General features: G+C 41.2%; 1 protein-coding gene across 1 annotated transcript in view; it reads left to right on the top strand.

The window, feature by feature from the left end:
• The first annotated feature begins 240 nt into the window (after positions 1 to 240).
• LOC139471984 (uncharacterized) overlaps positions 241 to 18,040 on the top strand; it is a 49,185-nt gene continuing 31,385 nt past the window's right edge. The window contains exons 1-2 of the mRNA XM_071254491.1: positions 241 to 364; positions 4,979 to 6,835. Of these exons, the coding sequence (XP_071110592.1) occupies positions 241 to 364; positions 4,979 to 6,835 (1,981 nt within the window). The remainder of the gene's footprint in view (positions 365 to 4,978; positions 6,836 to 18,040) is intronic.

An 18,040-nucleotide genomic window follows, 5' to 3' on the forward strand; every position in this document is an offset into this window, starting at 1 on the left:
AATACAGGTGAGATTAAACTCACATGACAAATATATTAATTAACGTTGAAACTCGAAATATACAGAAATAAGCTCAATGAATAAAATGCTGGTACTTGTGACGTCATTTTACAAATATATGACGTCACGTCAGTGTCATAGCAACGCTCGCAGACAAAATGGCGTTCAAGTAGTGAACATGAACGTTATATTGCAGAAATGGTCTTCTGCTGCCCATGACAGAATAGATAGGATGCCAAGATGAGATTTTCTATTCTTCCACGACATGACACTTTGTTAATAGTCTTTATTATCAGTTTAGTTGCCGTTCCATCGTTTTTGATGCCTAAAGTAGATCCTGAAAAAGAACTCACAGAATCAAAATGTAAGTCTTTCGATGTTACGCAGAGTATGCCAAGCTTGAAAAACTAAAGTTTGAAACCTACCTACAGATAAACAATTTGTCGTTAGTCACATAAGTAATCGGGGTCCGACTGTTATTGATAGAAGTAGAGCCCTGTGGTGACGGGTGAATGTAATGGCGTAACCCAAACGAGTTCGTACCCAGTTCGTGAGCCTGGTAATTTAAATATATGAAACTTCGTAACACTATTCATATTTCTGACAATTCTTTTATAGGCCCCTATTGTATTGTATAAATGTATGACATCCAGCACTTGAAACAGAATGAACATTTGGGCTATGCCCTTTCAACTAATCCAACTCAAACAACTTTGTGCCCTCAAAAACAATGAAAAAATACTGACCTACACAAATTATGTTAATTTTATAGTTCGATTACCCAAGCTAGTTGTTTAGCAAAACAACAGTAAAGCTCGAAATAGAATATATGCCAAAAAAATTCTTTGTGATATTTGTCTATTCACTGTTAGGGACCATTTGAAACTCTAGGGGTGGGTGTGTGTTTGTTTGTTTGTTAAAGGGGAAGTGTACACGCAAAAATCACTTTCTTTCTTTTTCTAAACAAAACGCAATTTTAGAATTAGTTAGTATCTGTGTTTGAAAATATACACTCTTTTTTTTTCACAGTGAAAGTAGGAAGCTCACAATAGTGTGCAAGTGATATGCCGTTATGAGGCCTTCGTTTTACGAGCGAAATAGGCCTGAGTTATCCCCCTTAGATTATGACGTAATTGGTGCCAATTCAACTGGGTCCCTGTCTATTCTCAACGCAAAAGATATCAAGGACCAGTTTGCGGTAAAACAACATTGTCTACGACACACTCCGGCGCAGTGGTGACTCAGCATAACACAATTCTGGCTGGCATCTGAGATGCTAGAATCACAAAACTGTACCTACACCACGTGAAGCGGCTCTAACAAAGCATGATGACGTCATAATGTTTATCAATTGGCACCAATGACGTCATATTGCAAGGGACATAAGCCATGGTGTTTTTGTTATGGAAATAGAACACTTGGTAAATGTGAAAAATATAAATCGTTTTAGTGCAAAAATATGTTAATTAAATATGATGTTTTTATATTTTTGTCTATGACACTTCTATGTTAACACTTTTAATGTGGAAAAAGTACAAGAAAAAAAGGTTCATTTCCGTGTGAACTTGCCCTTTAAGGATAAACATTTTTTCAGCTTCAGCTGCAAAACTAGATATTTTTTATTTAAACTTATGTGTCTAATTTTCTAATAACCCAAACACCGTGCAACAATGTTATTTTTGTGGACAGCAATTTGGTGGGTTTTTTAAAGGTCTGAAGCAAAATTATTTTTTTCAAGAATTTTCTGGGACAATTCATTTTTTTAGATAAAATCTTCAGAGATGGAATTTAGGGATAGACACGGACACTAATCCATTAATCCCAGACAAGTGAAAATTAAAATGGACCAGTTGTTTTCTCCTCAAATCTAGTTATTTCACATAACGTCTTGTCTTCAATGAGCTGTGTAACAGATGGATATGGCCACTGGTGTCCATCACTGGAATCACTTCCTGATAAAAGCCCAGCCCAAAACTTTGGCTATATGAATCATAGGCAAATTAATAATATTATACTAATGCCATCCATTTCTGAGGCCATATTCGCTATCCTGAGGATCATTTTCACATAGAGTTTATTCTCCCGAAGTAGAAACTGTTTAAGTGCAAAAACCTCTCATGTATAGATAATTTCCTTTGGTCCTGGCATGCTCACTATCATCTTCCCAAGGCAAGAGAGTTTACTGACTATAAAAGTCCAGTTTCCACCCTTGCTGAACTAGGCTTGGATTATGGAGTTACATTTTGGCTGGACTAACGAGTCTATGCATAGTCCAATCAAAATCTCGCACTGAAATCGAAATCCGGTTCGTAAACTGTCTTTCAGATTTTGGTCGATTCCAGGAATTGCAAAATTCATTGTCAGTTGATATTTTGCAAATCTTTTCATGTTTTTAGTTAAGGTGCTAAGGTGATTTGATGCATGTCGTGATATAAGACTCGTGTTATCACAATATAGATCTTGATTATCGATCAGATCGCCCTGACTGGGTCCCACCATTTTGTGTGAAGCGAATGCAAGTGATATGAGAGGTGGAATCTGATTGGTCCGTAGGAGAGGCTTAGAAGTGACATAACTGGTAATAGCCACTGGTGACGCTTCGATCGAGCCCAGTAATTCCAGCCTAGTTCAGCAAGGGTTAACACTCTTGCCTCGAGAAGATGCCTCACTATATAATTGTCATTATTTTCTGTCTTATGTCATCAGAGACTTGTTACATTTGTTTGTTTGTTTGTTTGTTTGTTGTTTAACACCACACTCAGCAATATTCCAGCTATATGACGGTGGTCTGTAATATAATCAATTCTGGACCAGACAATCCAGTGATTGACATCATGAGCATCAATCCACGCAATTGAGATCGATGACATGCATCAACCAAGTCAGCGAGCCTGACCACCCAATCCCGTTATTCGCCTCTTACGACAAGCATAGTCGCCTTTTACAGCAAGCATGGGTTGCTGAAGATCTATTCTACCCCGGATCTTCATGGGTCACATGTTACGTAGTAATTCTGACTTCAGTAGAATAGCAGTCAGTGAGGCTGTCATCTTCCCAGAGTAAGGGCGTTTACTGTTGCTGTACAAGAATTTCTGGTCTCCATGGTAGCGCCACCAGTTGCTGTTACGAGTTATGTCCTTTGTCCCTCCTAATGACCAATCAGATTCCACCTCTCATATCACTTGCATTTGCTTAAAAACAGAAAGGGTTGCGCCCAGCCAGGAGGATCTTATAGATAAAAAATATCTTTATTGTAAAAAACTGGGTCTAACCAAGGTGCATCAAATTGCATGTGCATCTTGATTAAAATTATGAAAATATTTGAAAAATATGTGTCGATGCCCTTTTGACGGTACACATGCTCCGCAAATTCTGCAGTCGACCAATATCTGCACGTCAGTCGCCATGTTGTTCATGAACCAGACTCATAGACTCATTTGTCTAGTCAAAATGTAACTTCATAATTCCAGCCTAGTTCATTTTCCCAAGGCAAGAGAGTTAAACAACAAGGCTGGAATTACTGGACTCGATCGTAGCGCCACCAGTGGCTATTACAAGTTATGTCCCATCTAAGCCTCTCCTATGGACCAATTTGAGTCCACCCCTCGTATCATTTGCATTTGCTTCACACAAAATGGTGTCGCCCAGTCAGGACGATCTGATCGATAAACAAGATCTATTCTGTGATAAAACGGGTCTTACATCGCGAAATGCATCAAATCACGTGAGCACCTTGATTAAAAACATGAAAAGATATGGAAAATATCTGCTGACAACAATTGGCGATGCACATGCTTTGCAAATCTTGCAATCGATCAAAATCTGCATGACCGTTTACGCACCATATTTTGGTGCGCGACTTTTATTGGACTATTCCTAGACTCGTTAGTCCAGCCAAATTGTAACTCAGCGTTAGAGATTGGCACTAGTCCTGTAGTCCTTACCAAACTGCCCAAAAGTAAAGGTATCCTAAGGGCTAGTAGAAAATGGCCCATTTTAAGGGTTTTGCTATATGTTATCATTATAAGGACTAGTAGACAAAAACTGTTTTCTAATCCTGTAACTCCATAATACCAGCCTAGTTCGGCAAGGGCTGAAACTGGACTTTTATAGTCAGTTAACTCACTTGCCTTGGGAAAATGTGTGGTTGCAAACACACTATACTGACTTAACAGTCACTACTTATTTGAGAGAAAACTAGACAATTGCAAGTGCCTGTCCCACACTATATTAATCCTTAATCCACAATGAGATGAAATTGAGTTTATCTTGCTATTAAACTGTTGTTAGCATGAGGAGATGATAAGCATCAAAGGTGTATTATGGAGAAACGTAAAATTTACTTGATGTTTATTTAGGATTAGATTGAAGTAAAACTTGCAAACTTCATGATTATTATTTTAGTTATTATTTCTATCTCTATTTGTTTCTTTGTTGTTTTACGCCATACTCCACAATATTTCAGCTATATGACAGCCGTCTGTAAATAATCAGGTCTGGACCAGACAAACAAGTGATTGACATGAGCATCTGTCTTCGCTATTGGGATACGATGACATGCATCATCTGTCTTTGCTATTGGGATACGATGACATGCATCACACCGAGTCAGCGAGCCTGACCTACCCATCCCGTTAGTCGCCTTTTAGAACAAGCAAAGTCGCCTCTTGCAACAAGCATGGGTTGCTGAAGACCTATTCTCAACTCATTTATGTGGGTAACAATTTATTACGATCAAACAGTTATATGTTTGTATTGTATTGGGCATAAAACCTACTCTATATCCAGTGTTAGAAATTGGCACTGGTCCTATAGTCCTTGCCAAACTGCCCAGTGGTAAAGGTATCATTAGGACCAGTAGAAATTTGCCCTTTTTAAGGGTTTTGCTATATGTTATCTTTATAAGGACTAGTGGACAAAAACTAACCCTGGTATCCATTTTAATTTTATGATCCAGCTAATGATATCAATGTTACAGATTCCAGAGATGAAAGCATAACAGACAGCATTGGTCAAGTAGGATCTGACCAGGAAGTCTTGAAGGAGGAAAAAGAACTTGATGACCACCAAAGACAGTATGTGAAGAGAGACAATGGGTATAAATCTTTAAAAGGAGAACCTGTCCAAAGTAAAGAACAGGACAACCAAGGACCTATGAATGATGAAATACATGAAGCCCAAATCTATGACAGTGGCATCTATGATAAAGGTGAGGAAACACATGCTGTCCATGTAATCTTGAAGAGCAAAAAGGAGCACATAAAAAATGGCACGCATAAAAAAGTTGACAAAACAGTTACTGTCCGTGTGTCCCTAAAGGACAAAGAACATGAAAACCAAACAGATTCACAAAGTGGCATAGGTCAAGGTCCTCAGAGCCAATTGAAAAAGAAAAAAGATCGGCATGGTCAAGGTCCTCGGAGCCAATTGAAAAAGAAAAAAGGTCAGCATGGTCAAGGTCCTCGGAGCCAATTGAAAAAGAAAAAAGGTCAGCATGGTCAAGGTCCTCGGAGCCAATTGAAAAAGAAAAAAGGTCAGCATGGTCAAGGTCCTCGGAGCCAATTGAAAAAGAAAAAAGATCGGCATGGTCAAGGTCCTCAGAGCCAATTGAAAAAGAAAAAAGATCGGCATGGTCAAGGTTCTCAGAGCCAATTGAAAAAGAAAAAAGATCGGCATGGTCAAGGTTCTCAGAGCCAATTGAAAAGGAAAAAAGATCGGCATGGTCAAGGTCCTCAGAGCCAATTGAAAAAGAAAAAAAGTCAGCATGGTCAAGGTTCTCAGAGCCAATTGAAAAAGAAAAAAGGTCAGCATGGTCAAGGTTTTCAGAGCCAATTGAAAAGGAAAAAAGATCGGCATGGTCAAGGTCCTCAGAGCCAATTGAAAAAGAAAAAAAGTCAGCATGGTCAAGGTTCTCAGAGCCAATTGAAAAAGAAAAAAGGTCAGCATGGTCAAGGTTCTCAGAGCCAATTGAAAAAGAAAAAAGATCAGCATGGTCAAGGTCCTCGGAGCCAATTGAAAAAGAAAAAAGATCGGCATGGTCAAGGTTCTCAGAGCCAATTGAAAAAGAAAAAAGATCGGCATGGTCGAGGTTCTCAGAGCCAATTGAAAAAGAAAAAAGATCGGCATGGTCAAGGTCCTCGGAGCCAATTGAAAAAGAAAAAAGGTCAGCATGGTCAAGGTCCTCGGAGCCAATTGAAAAAGAAAAAAGGTCAGCATGGTCAAGGTTCTCGGAGCCAATTGAAAAAGAAAAAAGATCGGCATGGTCAAGGTTCTCGGAGCCAATTGAAAAAGAAAAAAGATCGGCATGGTCAAGGTTCTCGGAGCCAATTGAAAAAGAAAAAAGATCGGCATAACCATAATTCAAAAACAGCTGAAGATGATGGAGTCAGAGGAATGTACACATCTGGGTCTGTGCTTATTCCTCAAGATACAGTAAAAGTTGAGGATCTTCATCTCATATCCACTGAAGTGAAACGCTTGGACACTGCTGTCAACACGATATCATGCTTTGTAAGAAAGATGCTTGGTAACATTCAGAAGAACTTGCTTAAAATGGCAAAAATGGTGCCTCCTATTGCTCCTTCTAATATGAGTCACATGATACAAGTTGCAGTGACTAAGACGGAGAAAGATATAAAGAAACTGTGCCTGAAACCCATACAGAAAGGTCTAAGAATTCGGCACTGGGGGGCGTGGAGCTCCTGGGGGACCTGCTCCCTGACTTGTGGGAGTGGAGGTTACAAGGTGCGACATCGTCAGTGCCAGTCAAAATCTCATCACCATTGTCTTGGCAACAACGTTGACTTGTCTCATTGTGTGCTTCAAAAATGTCCAGGTATGAATCAGAATTAGCAGGGTTAGAACTAAACTCAAAAGCTTTACTAGCCCGGGTGAAGATCAGATGCCTGTGTAATGTTAAAACTATCATGGAATTGTTCTGGGTGAACAATACCTTCCAAATGACGTGCTGGTTTTCTTGGGGAATTAGTCAGCAAAGAGCCAGAGTCACAGGAGACTAATCACAATTTTATTTACAAGAACAATTAACAATTTACAATTTATACTTAGATAATAACAGAGGGTGCCACAGAGAGTCGGTACACACTCTGGGCTGTGGGAGAGAGGTCTGCTTGGTAAGAGAGTCAAACCCCTTCTCTGCTAGAACTTACTTACTTACTTACTTACTTACTTTGGAGATTTAACGTGCGCTTTCCGACTGATGCGTATTTCGCACACGGGCCCGGCCAGGCCATTTAATGTGTTTCCGAAAGGGGCGAGGGTGGTCTGTGCAACCCAAGAGGGGGCTTTAGGGGTTGCTTATATAGAATTTGGGAATTTTGAGATTTGGAATAGATGCCGATGGGGTTGGGGAGGAGAACTAAGGGAGCTGGGTATGGTGGATGATTGTTTGTTTATGTAATTTTGATTTGGTAGGTTATTATGGTTTTAGATGCGTTTTATTAGTTCCGTTTTGATTAAGAATACGCCTAAGGCCTTGAAGTTTTCTAGTTTATTTTGTGGGTTTAGTATTGCTTCTAGAGTGAGAGCCTTGTTTAGATTGAGGGTGGTTTGTAATGCGGTTCGATGTGTTAGGTAGTGTGTGCAGTGGATGAGTGCGTGTTCTGGGGTTTCTGGTTGTTTGCAGTGTGGGCAGTTACCTGTAGTGTGTTTTTTAAATTTTTTTAGGTGGTTATTTAGGTTGGTGTGTCCTGTTTGGAGTTTAGTGATTACTCTGTCGATTTTTTTTGATGGATGGAGAATTTTTGGTTTGGTTAGTGGTTTGCTGAGCACTCTTTTGATTTGGCTATTTGAGTTTAGATATAGGTTATGCCATTTTTTTGTGATTTTTTGTTTGTTTACACTTTTAATTTCTGATTTTGAGATGGGTAAGTTTAAGCCTATTTCTGGGATTTTGAGGGATAGTTTAGCTGCTTTATCGGCGTTTTCATTACCGTATATTCCTACGTGGGCGGGTATCCACAAGAAGGTTATTTGTTTGCCTGCTTTTGTTAGGTCTTTGGAGCTTTTAAGTATTTGATTTATTAATTTAGGTCGGTTTTTGGTATTTTTGTTTTGGAGGGCTTGTAGTCCACTTAGGGAGTCAGTAAGTATTAGGATTTTTTGGTTGTTTTTGGATTCTTGATTGTGGAGGGCTGAGGCCATGCCCATTAGTTCGGCCGTGAATATTGATTGGTTATTTGGGAGTCGGAAGGATTGTGTGGTTTTAGTTGGTTGTGTGGTATGGACTCCGAAACCCGTGTGTTTGGAGGTCGGATCTGAGGATCCGTCCGTGTAAATGTGACACCAGTTTGGCCAATTTTTGTGTATGTATGCTAGCGTGGTAGTTTTAGCTATGTTTGGGTCGGTTTGTTTATTTATTTGGCTAGCTAGTGTTGTGTCTATTTTGGGTATTTTAAGTTTAGGGGTGAAGATATTTGATTGTTTGCAGTTTTGTTTAAGATTTTTAATTTGGTGTTCATTTAGGTAGTTTGTTATTCTTTGGGATATTGGGGTAAGTAAGGGGTGTTTACGAGCTAGAGCTTGGTTTTTAGGGCTGATGTTTTGGTTTAATAAGTTTTGGATGAGAGGGTTTGATTGGGACGCGGCCCAGAAATTTAAGCTTAGCTGTTCCCTGCGTAGACTTAGTGGCATTTCTCCTGTTAAGGCCTGAAGTGAGGTGTAGGAGGTGCCATGTTGGGTGCGTGTAATGAGTTTGAGAGCCTGATATTGTATTGAGTCAAGTTTTTTAGATAGAGAGTTGTTTAGGGTGTTGTATATGGCGCAGCCGTAGTCTAGTTTTGATCTAATTAGGGATATGTAGAGAGAGAGGAGAGTATCTTTGGAGGCTCCCCAGTTAGAGCCAGTTAGGCATCTTAGGGTGTTTAGGTCTTTACTGCATTTAGTTGTTAGGTTTTGGATGTGAGCATCCCAGGTGAGATGTTCATCGAAAATAAGTCCTAAGAATTTGGTTTGTTTTTGAAATTTGATTGTTTGATTGTTTAGCTGGAGGATTGGGGAGGCGGGTTTCATGTTTTTATGTTTGAATACTATTCCTGTTGTTTTTTCTGAGTTAAGGGAGAAGCCCCATTTGTCAGCCCATTGTTGTATTTTATTAAGAGATTTTTGGAGTAGATTTTTGGCCATTTTCATGCTTTTAGTGCGGATCCAGATGGCTCCATCATCCGCGAATTTTGATGTGTTTACTTTAGGGGATAGACCCTCGAATAGATCGTTTATCATTATATTGAAGGGGGTGGGGCTGAGGATACTGCTAGAACTTGGCTACAGTATGTATTTAATGAAAGTTTGAACAATAGAAAGGAATTTGATTGGTTGATACACGATTGGTTGTGTCCTATGCTAAATGGATGGCTAGACAGAGGGGAATACTAAATCCTGTTAATCCTGTTGGACTGGCACTAATCTTGTTGACATATTTACTGGATGCTTTGAAAGAGATTAGGGTGTCACTATAGATGAGCTTGTAAGGGGGCTAATCCTTAATGCACTATAGACGAGCTTGTATGGTGGCTAATCCTTAATGCACTATAGACGAGCTTGTATGGGGGCTTATCCTTAATGCACTATAGACGAGCTTGTATGGGGGCTTATCCTTAATGAGTCTTAATTGAAGTAATGTTATTCTAATATACCCCGGTAGGTGATGACAGATATACTTAAATAAATATCCTTTGTCTGGGAGATGGGATCTTGATACCTTAGGCTAGCAACCATCTAAAAAGCTATAACTGAAACTACTGATATTTTATATATGCATTTTACCTGATGATAATTATTACTTGCTAAACTATAATTATATGAAATGGTGTATAAATATTACACCATGATAACTCATAAAAGCACTTGATGTAGATCTAATTATTATAAGATAACTTAGTATAAATGTTGTACCATGATAAAACCATGGAGAAATTTGTACTAGCCCACGGGAATTTGTACTTGCCCAGGACTAGCAGGCTGGTGTTAAGTTATAACCCTGTAATTTAGTTAAATACAGTGTTATCAGTGTCATGACTGCCTGCCCACCTGCCCGTGGCTGGTAATTTTTCTGTCGGGCTGCATGAAATTTTCCGTCACCTACCTGACTGTCTTGCAGATAATATTTAGCCAACTGACGTATTATAATTCCTCGTAGATTCTTAAGTAATTGTTTGCATTATTTGAACTTAATCAAGAGCTGTTTGTCCCTTCTTTTTTAGCCATTTTTCAATATTCATAATATTTCAATGTGGGCAAGTAACTTTGAAAATGGACAGGTCACCTGCCCAACTGTTCTTGTTAGGCTTCAATGTGTTTTCAAGAACTGAGTACGGGGTTAGAAATTGGCACTACCGTATATCGTTGTGTATAAGGCGAGTTTTTCGTACCTAAAATGAGGGGGCTAAGAAGGGGGGTCGTCTTATACATGGAGTCGAAGATCTCACATTTTTTTCCACTGGCGATGTCAACCAGCGTCCGATAGCCAGCCCAGCATTTGACAATAAAACTTCGCATTTCGTCCTAAATAACTGTTCCAATAACTATTTCCATACATACACATGATTTGTATCTCTTTTCCTTGAATAAAGTTTAATCATTTCTGCAAATAAAGTTGAAATGACCCTCGCCTCGATGCAGATTGTCAAACTACCTGACACGGTAAAACAATCAACATCCGTGAATAGAGAGCCGGAAGTACCGGTAAGCATTTGCATATTGCACATGTGACCTAACATGTGATAACCAGTGAAGCTGAAATCAATTCCCGCTGTTTTTACAGTTGTATTAACAAGTGTTGGAGACGGTGTGTACAAGTGATTGTGGAATAAACACGCTGAATGTGAAGCAAACATAAGCCTAGTTAGTTACAACATAGTTAATTGGCGATTAAATTACTCACCATTGTCTCTTATATGTTAATACTTCATAAATGAATTTTATTTTACGGGCACCAATTTGGTGTCGTATCGTGTAAACACAAAATGGCGACGTGTGCTGGAGTTACACACGCGACCTATCATTGTAGAAAAAAACAACAACGCAAGATAAACATATTTTTATTGCATATATAAGGTTTGTGTGCGCACTTGCGATGTCCGTGTGCGAAATACGCTACAGTCGAAAACCGCACGTTAAATCTTCTATATCAGTCAGACTTGTGATGTGTTTCAATCCAGGTCGCCTTATACATGGAGTATAGGATTTTGGGTTGATTTTTAAGGCGTGTACAGTGGGGTCGCCTTATACACAGCGATATACGGTAGTCCTATAGTCCTTGCCAAACTACCCAATAGTAAAGGTATCCTAAGGACTAGTAGAAATTTGCCATTTTTAAAGGTTTTGCTATTTGTTATCATTATCAGGACTAGTGGACTGAAACTGTTAGTTTCTACTGCTGGAGTATTGAAACAAGTTCAGACTCTGTTACAGGCTAGTCTCGGCCAAGGTGTGTCAATAAGTGCCTTTAATAAGAGACAGATCAGCTACAGCTAATGATTTCTCCCAATTACATTGAATACATAAAAGTCTTATCAAACTAAGGCGTTCCTGTCACTTCAGGTGTACAGTCAGCAACTTTAGCCATTAGTCCAATGCCCGAGTGAAGTTAAATTCTTTTCGGTCTCAATCTGGTGGGCTCAATTAGTAATAGTCCAGGACCCGTGAAGATGCGCGGTAGAATAGGTCTTCAGCAACCCATGCTTGCCGTAAAAGGCGACTATGCTTGTTGTAAAAGGCAACTAACGGGATCGGGTGGTCAGGCTCGCTGACTTTGTTGATACATGTCATCGATCCCAATTGCGTGGATCGATGCTCATGATGTCAATCACTGGATTGTCTGGTCCAGACTCGATTATTTACAGACCACCGTCATATAGCTGGAATATTGCTGAGTGCGGTGTTAAACAACAAACAAACAAACAAGGTAATAGTCCAGTGATAACATGGGTATTGGATGCAATTGGAATAAGGGCCAGGGTCCACTTGCAGATCGATGTGTGAATAACGACTGCTAAATGTTGTTTCAATGGGTTGGTTCACTGGGTTGGTAATGCTATTTTTTATTTGCAGAAGTTCTTGGTCTGTTCGACTGCACTCCTTTGTTTGCTAGCCAATAGCAGACCTCGGGGTTCTGCAAATGATAGTGGCCTAAAAAACAGCATTACCCTCATATAGGGCTTAATTTAAGCAACTTTATTTAACTTGCAAGGCGTTAGAAATTGGCACTAGTCCTGTAGTCCTTGCCACTCTGTCCAATAGTTAAGGTTTCTATTAAGGACCAGTGGAAATTTGCCTTTTTTAAGGATTTTGCTATAAGTTATCATTACAAGGACTAAAGACCCGTGAAGATCCAGGGTAGAATAGGTCTTCAGCAACCCATGCTTGCCTTAAAAGGCGACTATGCTTGTCGTAAGAGTCGACTAACATGGTCAGGTGGTTTTTTTTTTCAAATATAGGGGCTGAAAGCACAAGGCCCCACCCTAGAATTATCCCCGATTGGATAATCTAAATATATTGTAACATGATACAGTAGTCAACATCAGTGAAAGATGAAGCAACAGTACACTTTCTTAAAGAATCCACAGTTTTTTTATGACATCAAGCCCAAGAAAGCATGACATATTACACATAACACAGGGATTAGTGATGTAAAAAGTAGGGATGTGCGGTTTTATTGGTATACCGGTATATTGCAATAAATACGATCGCGATACGTTTTTGGCGTATCGTTTTTCCCCTCATTATTCAAACTGTGACTGACATGTAGCCTGCAACCTCGGGGTATCGCGGTACTTGTCATGTACGCTAAACGGAACAAAATGCACTCACTAACCTTTATGTTTATTCGTGTTCTCTGTATCAGATATTATTCATGTTATCAAACAATGCATATTTTACTGATAAAAGTTCATTATTTACATTAGTAGCTCCGAGTAAAAGCCGGGCCTCGCGCTCTGTTTGACAAGGGAGGGAACTCCATCGTATCGCGGTACAGAGAAAAGTTGTGTATGGAGGTCCGAATTGGACAAAAAGAGGACATAATTCTACCAACCACTTGGTATGATGATTTGTCCAGACAAGTGCAAAGACAGCACAAGTAAAATTCTAAATGTGTTATCAGCAATAGGTATTCAATGCATACTTACCGAAAAGTAAGAGAAAAATATTTTTATAAGTCAACATCAAAATATCAGAAAATGTCACAAAATGGAAAAAAGTTAAAAGTCAACAATAAATATTTAAAAAGCACTCCTAGTATGATTAGATCCAAGGATCCTATGCTTGTTGATGCCAGGCCAGGCAGAAGATTAGATCCTCAGGATCCTATGTCTTGTCAATGCCAGGCCTGAGGGTAGATTAGATCCAAGGATCCTATGCTTGTTGATGCCAGGCCAGGCAGAAGATTAGATCCTCAGGATCCTATGTCTTGTCAATGCCAGTCCTGAGAGCAGATTAGATCCTCAGGATCCAATGCTTGTCAATGCAAGGCCAGGGAGCAGATTAGATCCTCAGGATCCTACGCTTGTCAATGCCAGGCCTGAGTGTAGATTAGATCCAAGGTTCCTATGCTTGTTGATTCCAGGCCAGGGAGCAGATTAGATCCTCAGGATCCTATGTCTTGTCAATGCCAGTCCTGAGAGCAGATTAGATCCTCAGGATCCAATGCTTGTCAATGCAAGGCCAGGGAGCAGATTAGATCCTCAGGATCCTACGCTTGTCAATGCCAGGCCTGAGGGTAGATTAGATCCAAGGTTCCTATGCTTGTTGATTCCAGGCCAGGGAGCAGATAAGATCCTCAGGATCCTATGTCTTGTCAATGTCAGTCATGAGAGCAGATTAGAACCTCAGGATCCTACGCTTGTCAAGGCCAGGCCTGAGGGTAGATTAGATCCAAGGTTCCTATGCTTGTTGATGCTAGGCCAGGGAGAAGATTAGATCCTCAGGATCCTACGCTTGTCAATGCCAGGCCAGGGAGAAGATTAGATCCTCAGGATCCTACGCTTGTCAATGCCAGGCCAGGGAGAAGATTAGATCCTCAGGATCCTATGCTTGTCAATGCCAGGCCAGGGAGCAGATTAGATCCTCAGGATCCAATGCTTGTCGATGCAAGGCCAGAGAGCAGATAAGATCCTCAGGATCCTATGCTTTTCAATGCCAGGCCAGGGAGCAGATTAGATCCTCAGGATCCTATGCTTGTCAAGGCCAGGCCAGGGAGAAGATTAGATTCTCAGGATCCTATGCTTGTCGATGCCAGTCCTGAGAGCAGATAAGATCCTCAGGATCCAATGCTTGTTGATGCTAGGTCAGGGAGCAGATTAGATCCTCAGGATCCTATGCTTTTCAAGGCCAGGCCAGGGAGCAGATTAGATCCTCAGGAACCAATGCTTGTTGATGCCAGGCCAGAGAGCAGATTAGATCCTCAGGATCCTATGCTTGTCGATGCTAGGCCAGGGAGAAGATTAGATCCTCAGGATCCTATGCTTGTCAAGGCCAGTCCTGAAAGCAGATTAGATCCTCAGGATCTAATGCTTGTCGATGCCAGGCCAGAGAGCAGATTAGATCCTCAGGATCCTATGCTTGTCGATGCTAGGCCAGGGAGAAGATTAGATCCTCAGGATCCTATGTCTTGTCAATGCCAGCCCTTAGAGCAGATTAGATCCTCAGGATCCTACGCTTGTCAATGCCAGGCCAGGGAGAAGATTAGATCCTCAGGATCCAATGCTTGTCAATGCCAGTCCTGAGAGCAGATTAGATCCTCAGGATCCAATGCTTGTCGATGCCAGTCCTGGGAGCAGATTAGATCCTCAGGATCCTATGCTTTTCAATGCCAGTCCTGAGAGCAGATTAGATCCTAAGGATCCAATGCTTGTCGATGCCAGTCCTGGGAGCAGATTAGATCCTCAGGATCCTACGCTTGTCAAGGCCAGGCCTGAGGGTAGATTAGATCCAAGGTTCCTATGCTTGTTGATGCTAGGCCAGGGAGAAGATTAGATCCTCAGGATCCTATGTCTTGTCAATGCCAGCCCTTAGAGCAGATTAGATCCTCAGGATCCTACGCTTGTCAATGCCAGGCCAGGGAGCAGATTAGATCCTCAGGATCCAATGCTTGTCAATGCCAGGCCTGAGTGTAGATTAGATCCAAGGTTCCTATGCTTGTTGATTCCAGGCCAGGGAGCAGATTAGATCCTCAGGATCCTATGTCTTGTCAAGGCCAGGCCAGGGAGAAGATTAGATCCTCAGGATCCTATGCTTGTCAAGGCCAGTCCTGAGAGCAGATTAGATCCTCAGGATCCTATGCTTGTCAAGGCCAGTCATGAGAGCAGATTAGAACCTCAGGATCCTAAGCTTGTCAATGCCAGGCCAGGGAGAAGATTAGATCCTCAGGATCCTAAGCTTGTCAATGCCAGGCCAGAGAGCAGATTAGATCCTCAGGATCCTATGCTTGTCAATTTCCAGGCCAGGGAGCAGATTAGATCCTCAGGATCCAATGCTTGTTGATGCCAGGCCAGAGAGCAGATAAGATCCTCAGGATCCTATGCTTTTCAATGCCAGGCCAGGGAGCAGATTAGATCCTCAGGATCCTATGCTTGTCAAGGCCAGGCCAGGGAGAAGATTAGATTCTCAGGATCCTATGCTTGTCGATGCCAGTCCTGAGAGCAGATAAGATCCTCAGGATCCAATGCTTGTCGATGCTAGGCCAGGGAGCAGATTAGATCTTCAGGATCCAATGCTTGTCGATGCTAGGTCAGGGAGCAGATTAGATCCTCAGGATCCTATGCTTTTCAAGGCCAGGCCAGGGAGCAGATTAGATCCTCAGGAACCAATGCTTGTTGATGCCAGGCCAGAGAGCAGATTAGATCCTCAGGATCCTCTGCTTGTCGATGCTAGGCCAGGGAGAAAATTAGATCCTTAGGATCCTATGCTTGTCAAGGCCAGGCCAGGGAGAAGATTAGATCCTGAGGATCCTACGCTTGTCAATGCCAGGCCTGAGGGTAGATTAGATCCAAGGTTCCTATGCTTGTTGATGCTAGGCCAGGGAGAAGATTAGATCCTCAGGATCCTATGCTTGTCAAGGCCAGGCCAGGGAGAAGATTAGATCCTCAGGATCCTATGTCTTGTCAATGCCAGCCCTTAGTGCAGATTAGAACCTCAGGATCCTACGCTTGTCAATGCCAGGCCAGGGAGCAGATTAGATCCTCAGGATCCAATGCTTGTCGATGCCAGGCCAGGGAGCAGATTAGATCCTCAGGATCCTATGCTTTTCAATGCCAGGCCAGGGAGCAGATTAGATCCTCAGGATCCTATGCTTGTCAAGGCCAGGCCAGGGAGAAGATTAGATCCTCAGGATCCTATGCTTGTCAAGGCCAGTCCTGAGAGCAGATAAGATCCTCAGGATCCAATACTTGCCATTGCTAGGCCAGGGAGCAGATTAGATCCTCAGGATCCAATGCTTGTCAATGCTAGGCCAGGGAGCAGATTAGATCCTCAGGATCCTATGCTTTTCAAGGCCAGGCCAGGGAGCAGATTAGATCCTCAGGATCCTATGCTTGTCGATGCCAGGCCAGGGAGCAGATTAGATACTCAGGATCCTATACTTGTCAATGCTAGGCCAGAGAGCAGATCAGATCCTCAGGATCCAATGCTTGTCGATGCTAGGCCAGAGAGCAGATTAGATCCCCAGGATCCAATGCTGGTCCTAAGAGTAAGAGTCAGCTAAAATGAGGATTAGGTTGACACTGTCACTAACTTGATTGCGAGTCATTATGACACTGTAGCATCAATATCATTGCAGACTTAGCCTTGCCCACACCAAGATTCCAAATGAACATAAGGCTACTAGTTTGAGACTAATAAAATTCAGGCAGAACGACTGATATTTCCTTGTGGACTAGCACTGTTACCATTAGCTACAGTCCGTTTGACTCCAAATGAGAACGATGAATTGCAAAATAACTCGAAATCCAGAAAAGTGTATGAAACATCAATACGGTACTTGACCATGAATACCCTGTGCCCAACAAAATCTGAATTTTGTTTATTTAAGACCCATGACGGATGAAGTTCTTTAAGAAACTATCATGTAATTGGCAAAGCCTCATTCTAATCGTGACAGATTAATCACTCGTGTGTAGATTTTTCGGTAACAACTGAACACAGTGGTTAATCCTTTTTCTCCCATAACAATGCGCCATAAAAATCGAGCTCGTAGTTGAAGATTTCCCGTGTTTAGTAACCACTCGGGATTCCCCCCAGCCTCGTTTTCGAATATGCTCACTAAGACAACTGCACCATAAACAGGTAAAAAGGATCTAGCGAAGACAACTCACACGAGTTTTCCGTGACAGGCAAGCCACTTGTTAGCATTCATGTTATGTTTTTTGTTAACTAGTAAAAGCTGATGGGTGTAACGTTTTGAGAATTATGTCTCCCCCAGAATGGAGGGAGACATATTGTTTTTGGCACGGTTCCCGTCGGCGTCGGCGTTCCCACCGTTTCCGGACCATAACTCAGAAACCGTTTAATATTTTTTCGCGAAACTTTGTATACACATTAACCCAGCACTGAAATGGTGCCTTTTGCTATTTAGAGATTTTTGACATTTTTATTTTTTCTCGTTTCCATGGAGATAACTTGAACATAGGCTCTGAATGGGGGTAAGCTTGGTTTCCGGACCATAACTCGGAAACCGTTTAATATTTTTTCGCAAAACTTTGTATACACATTAACCCAGCACTGAAGTGGTGCCTTTTGCTATTTAGAGATTTTTGACATTTTTATTTTACTCAAAAACTGTTCAATATTATTTCATGAAGTTGTAACATATTAACCAAGTCACTATTTAGTAATGGAGGGTGGGAATGAAGAGATGGGGTTTAACGTGAAGTAAACGAATGAATGGGGGTTAGGGGAGTGGGGGGAGACATATGTTTTTACGAGTAAAAACACTTTCTAGTTAGTAATGTGATTTGATATTTGTTAATGGTTTTGGATTACTCGGCCCATATCTTTATTTGCATTCGTCTCGCTTTGACTATCATTC

This window comes from Haliotis cracherodii, unplaced genomic scaffold, assembly GCF_022045235.1.
Source record: "Haliotis cracherodii isolate W230 unplaced genomic scaffold, xgHalCrac1.p SCAF_23, whole genome shotgun sequence".
NCBI lineage: Eukaryota > Metazoa > Mollusca > Gastropoda > Lepetellida > Haliotidae > Haliotis > Haliotis cracherodii.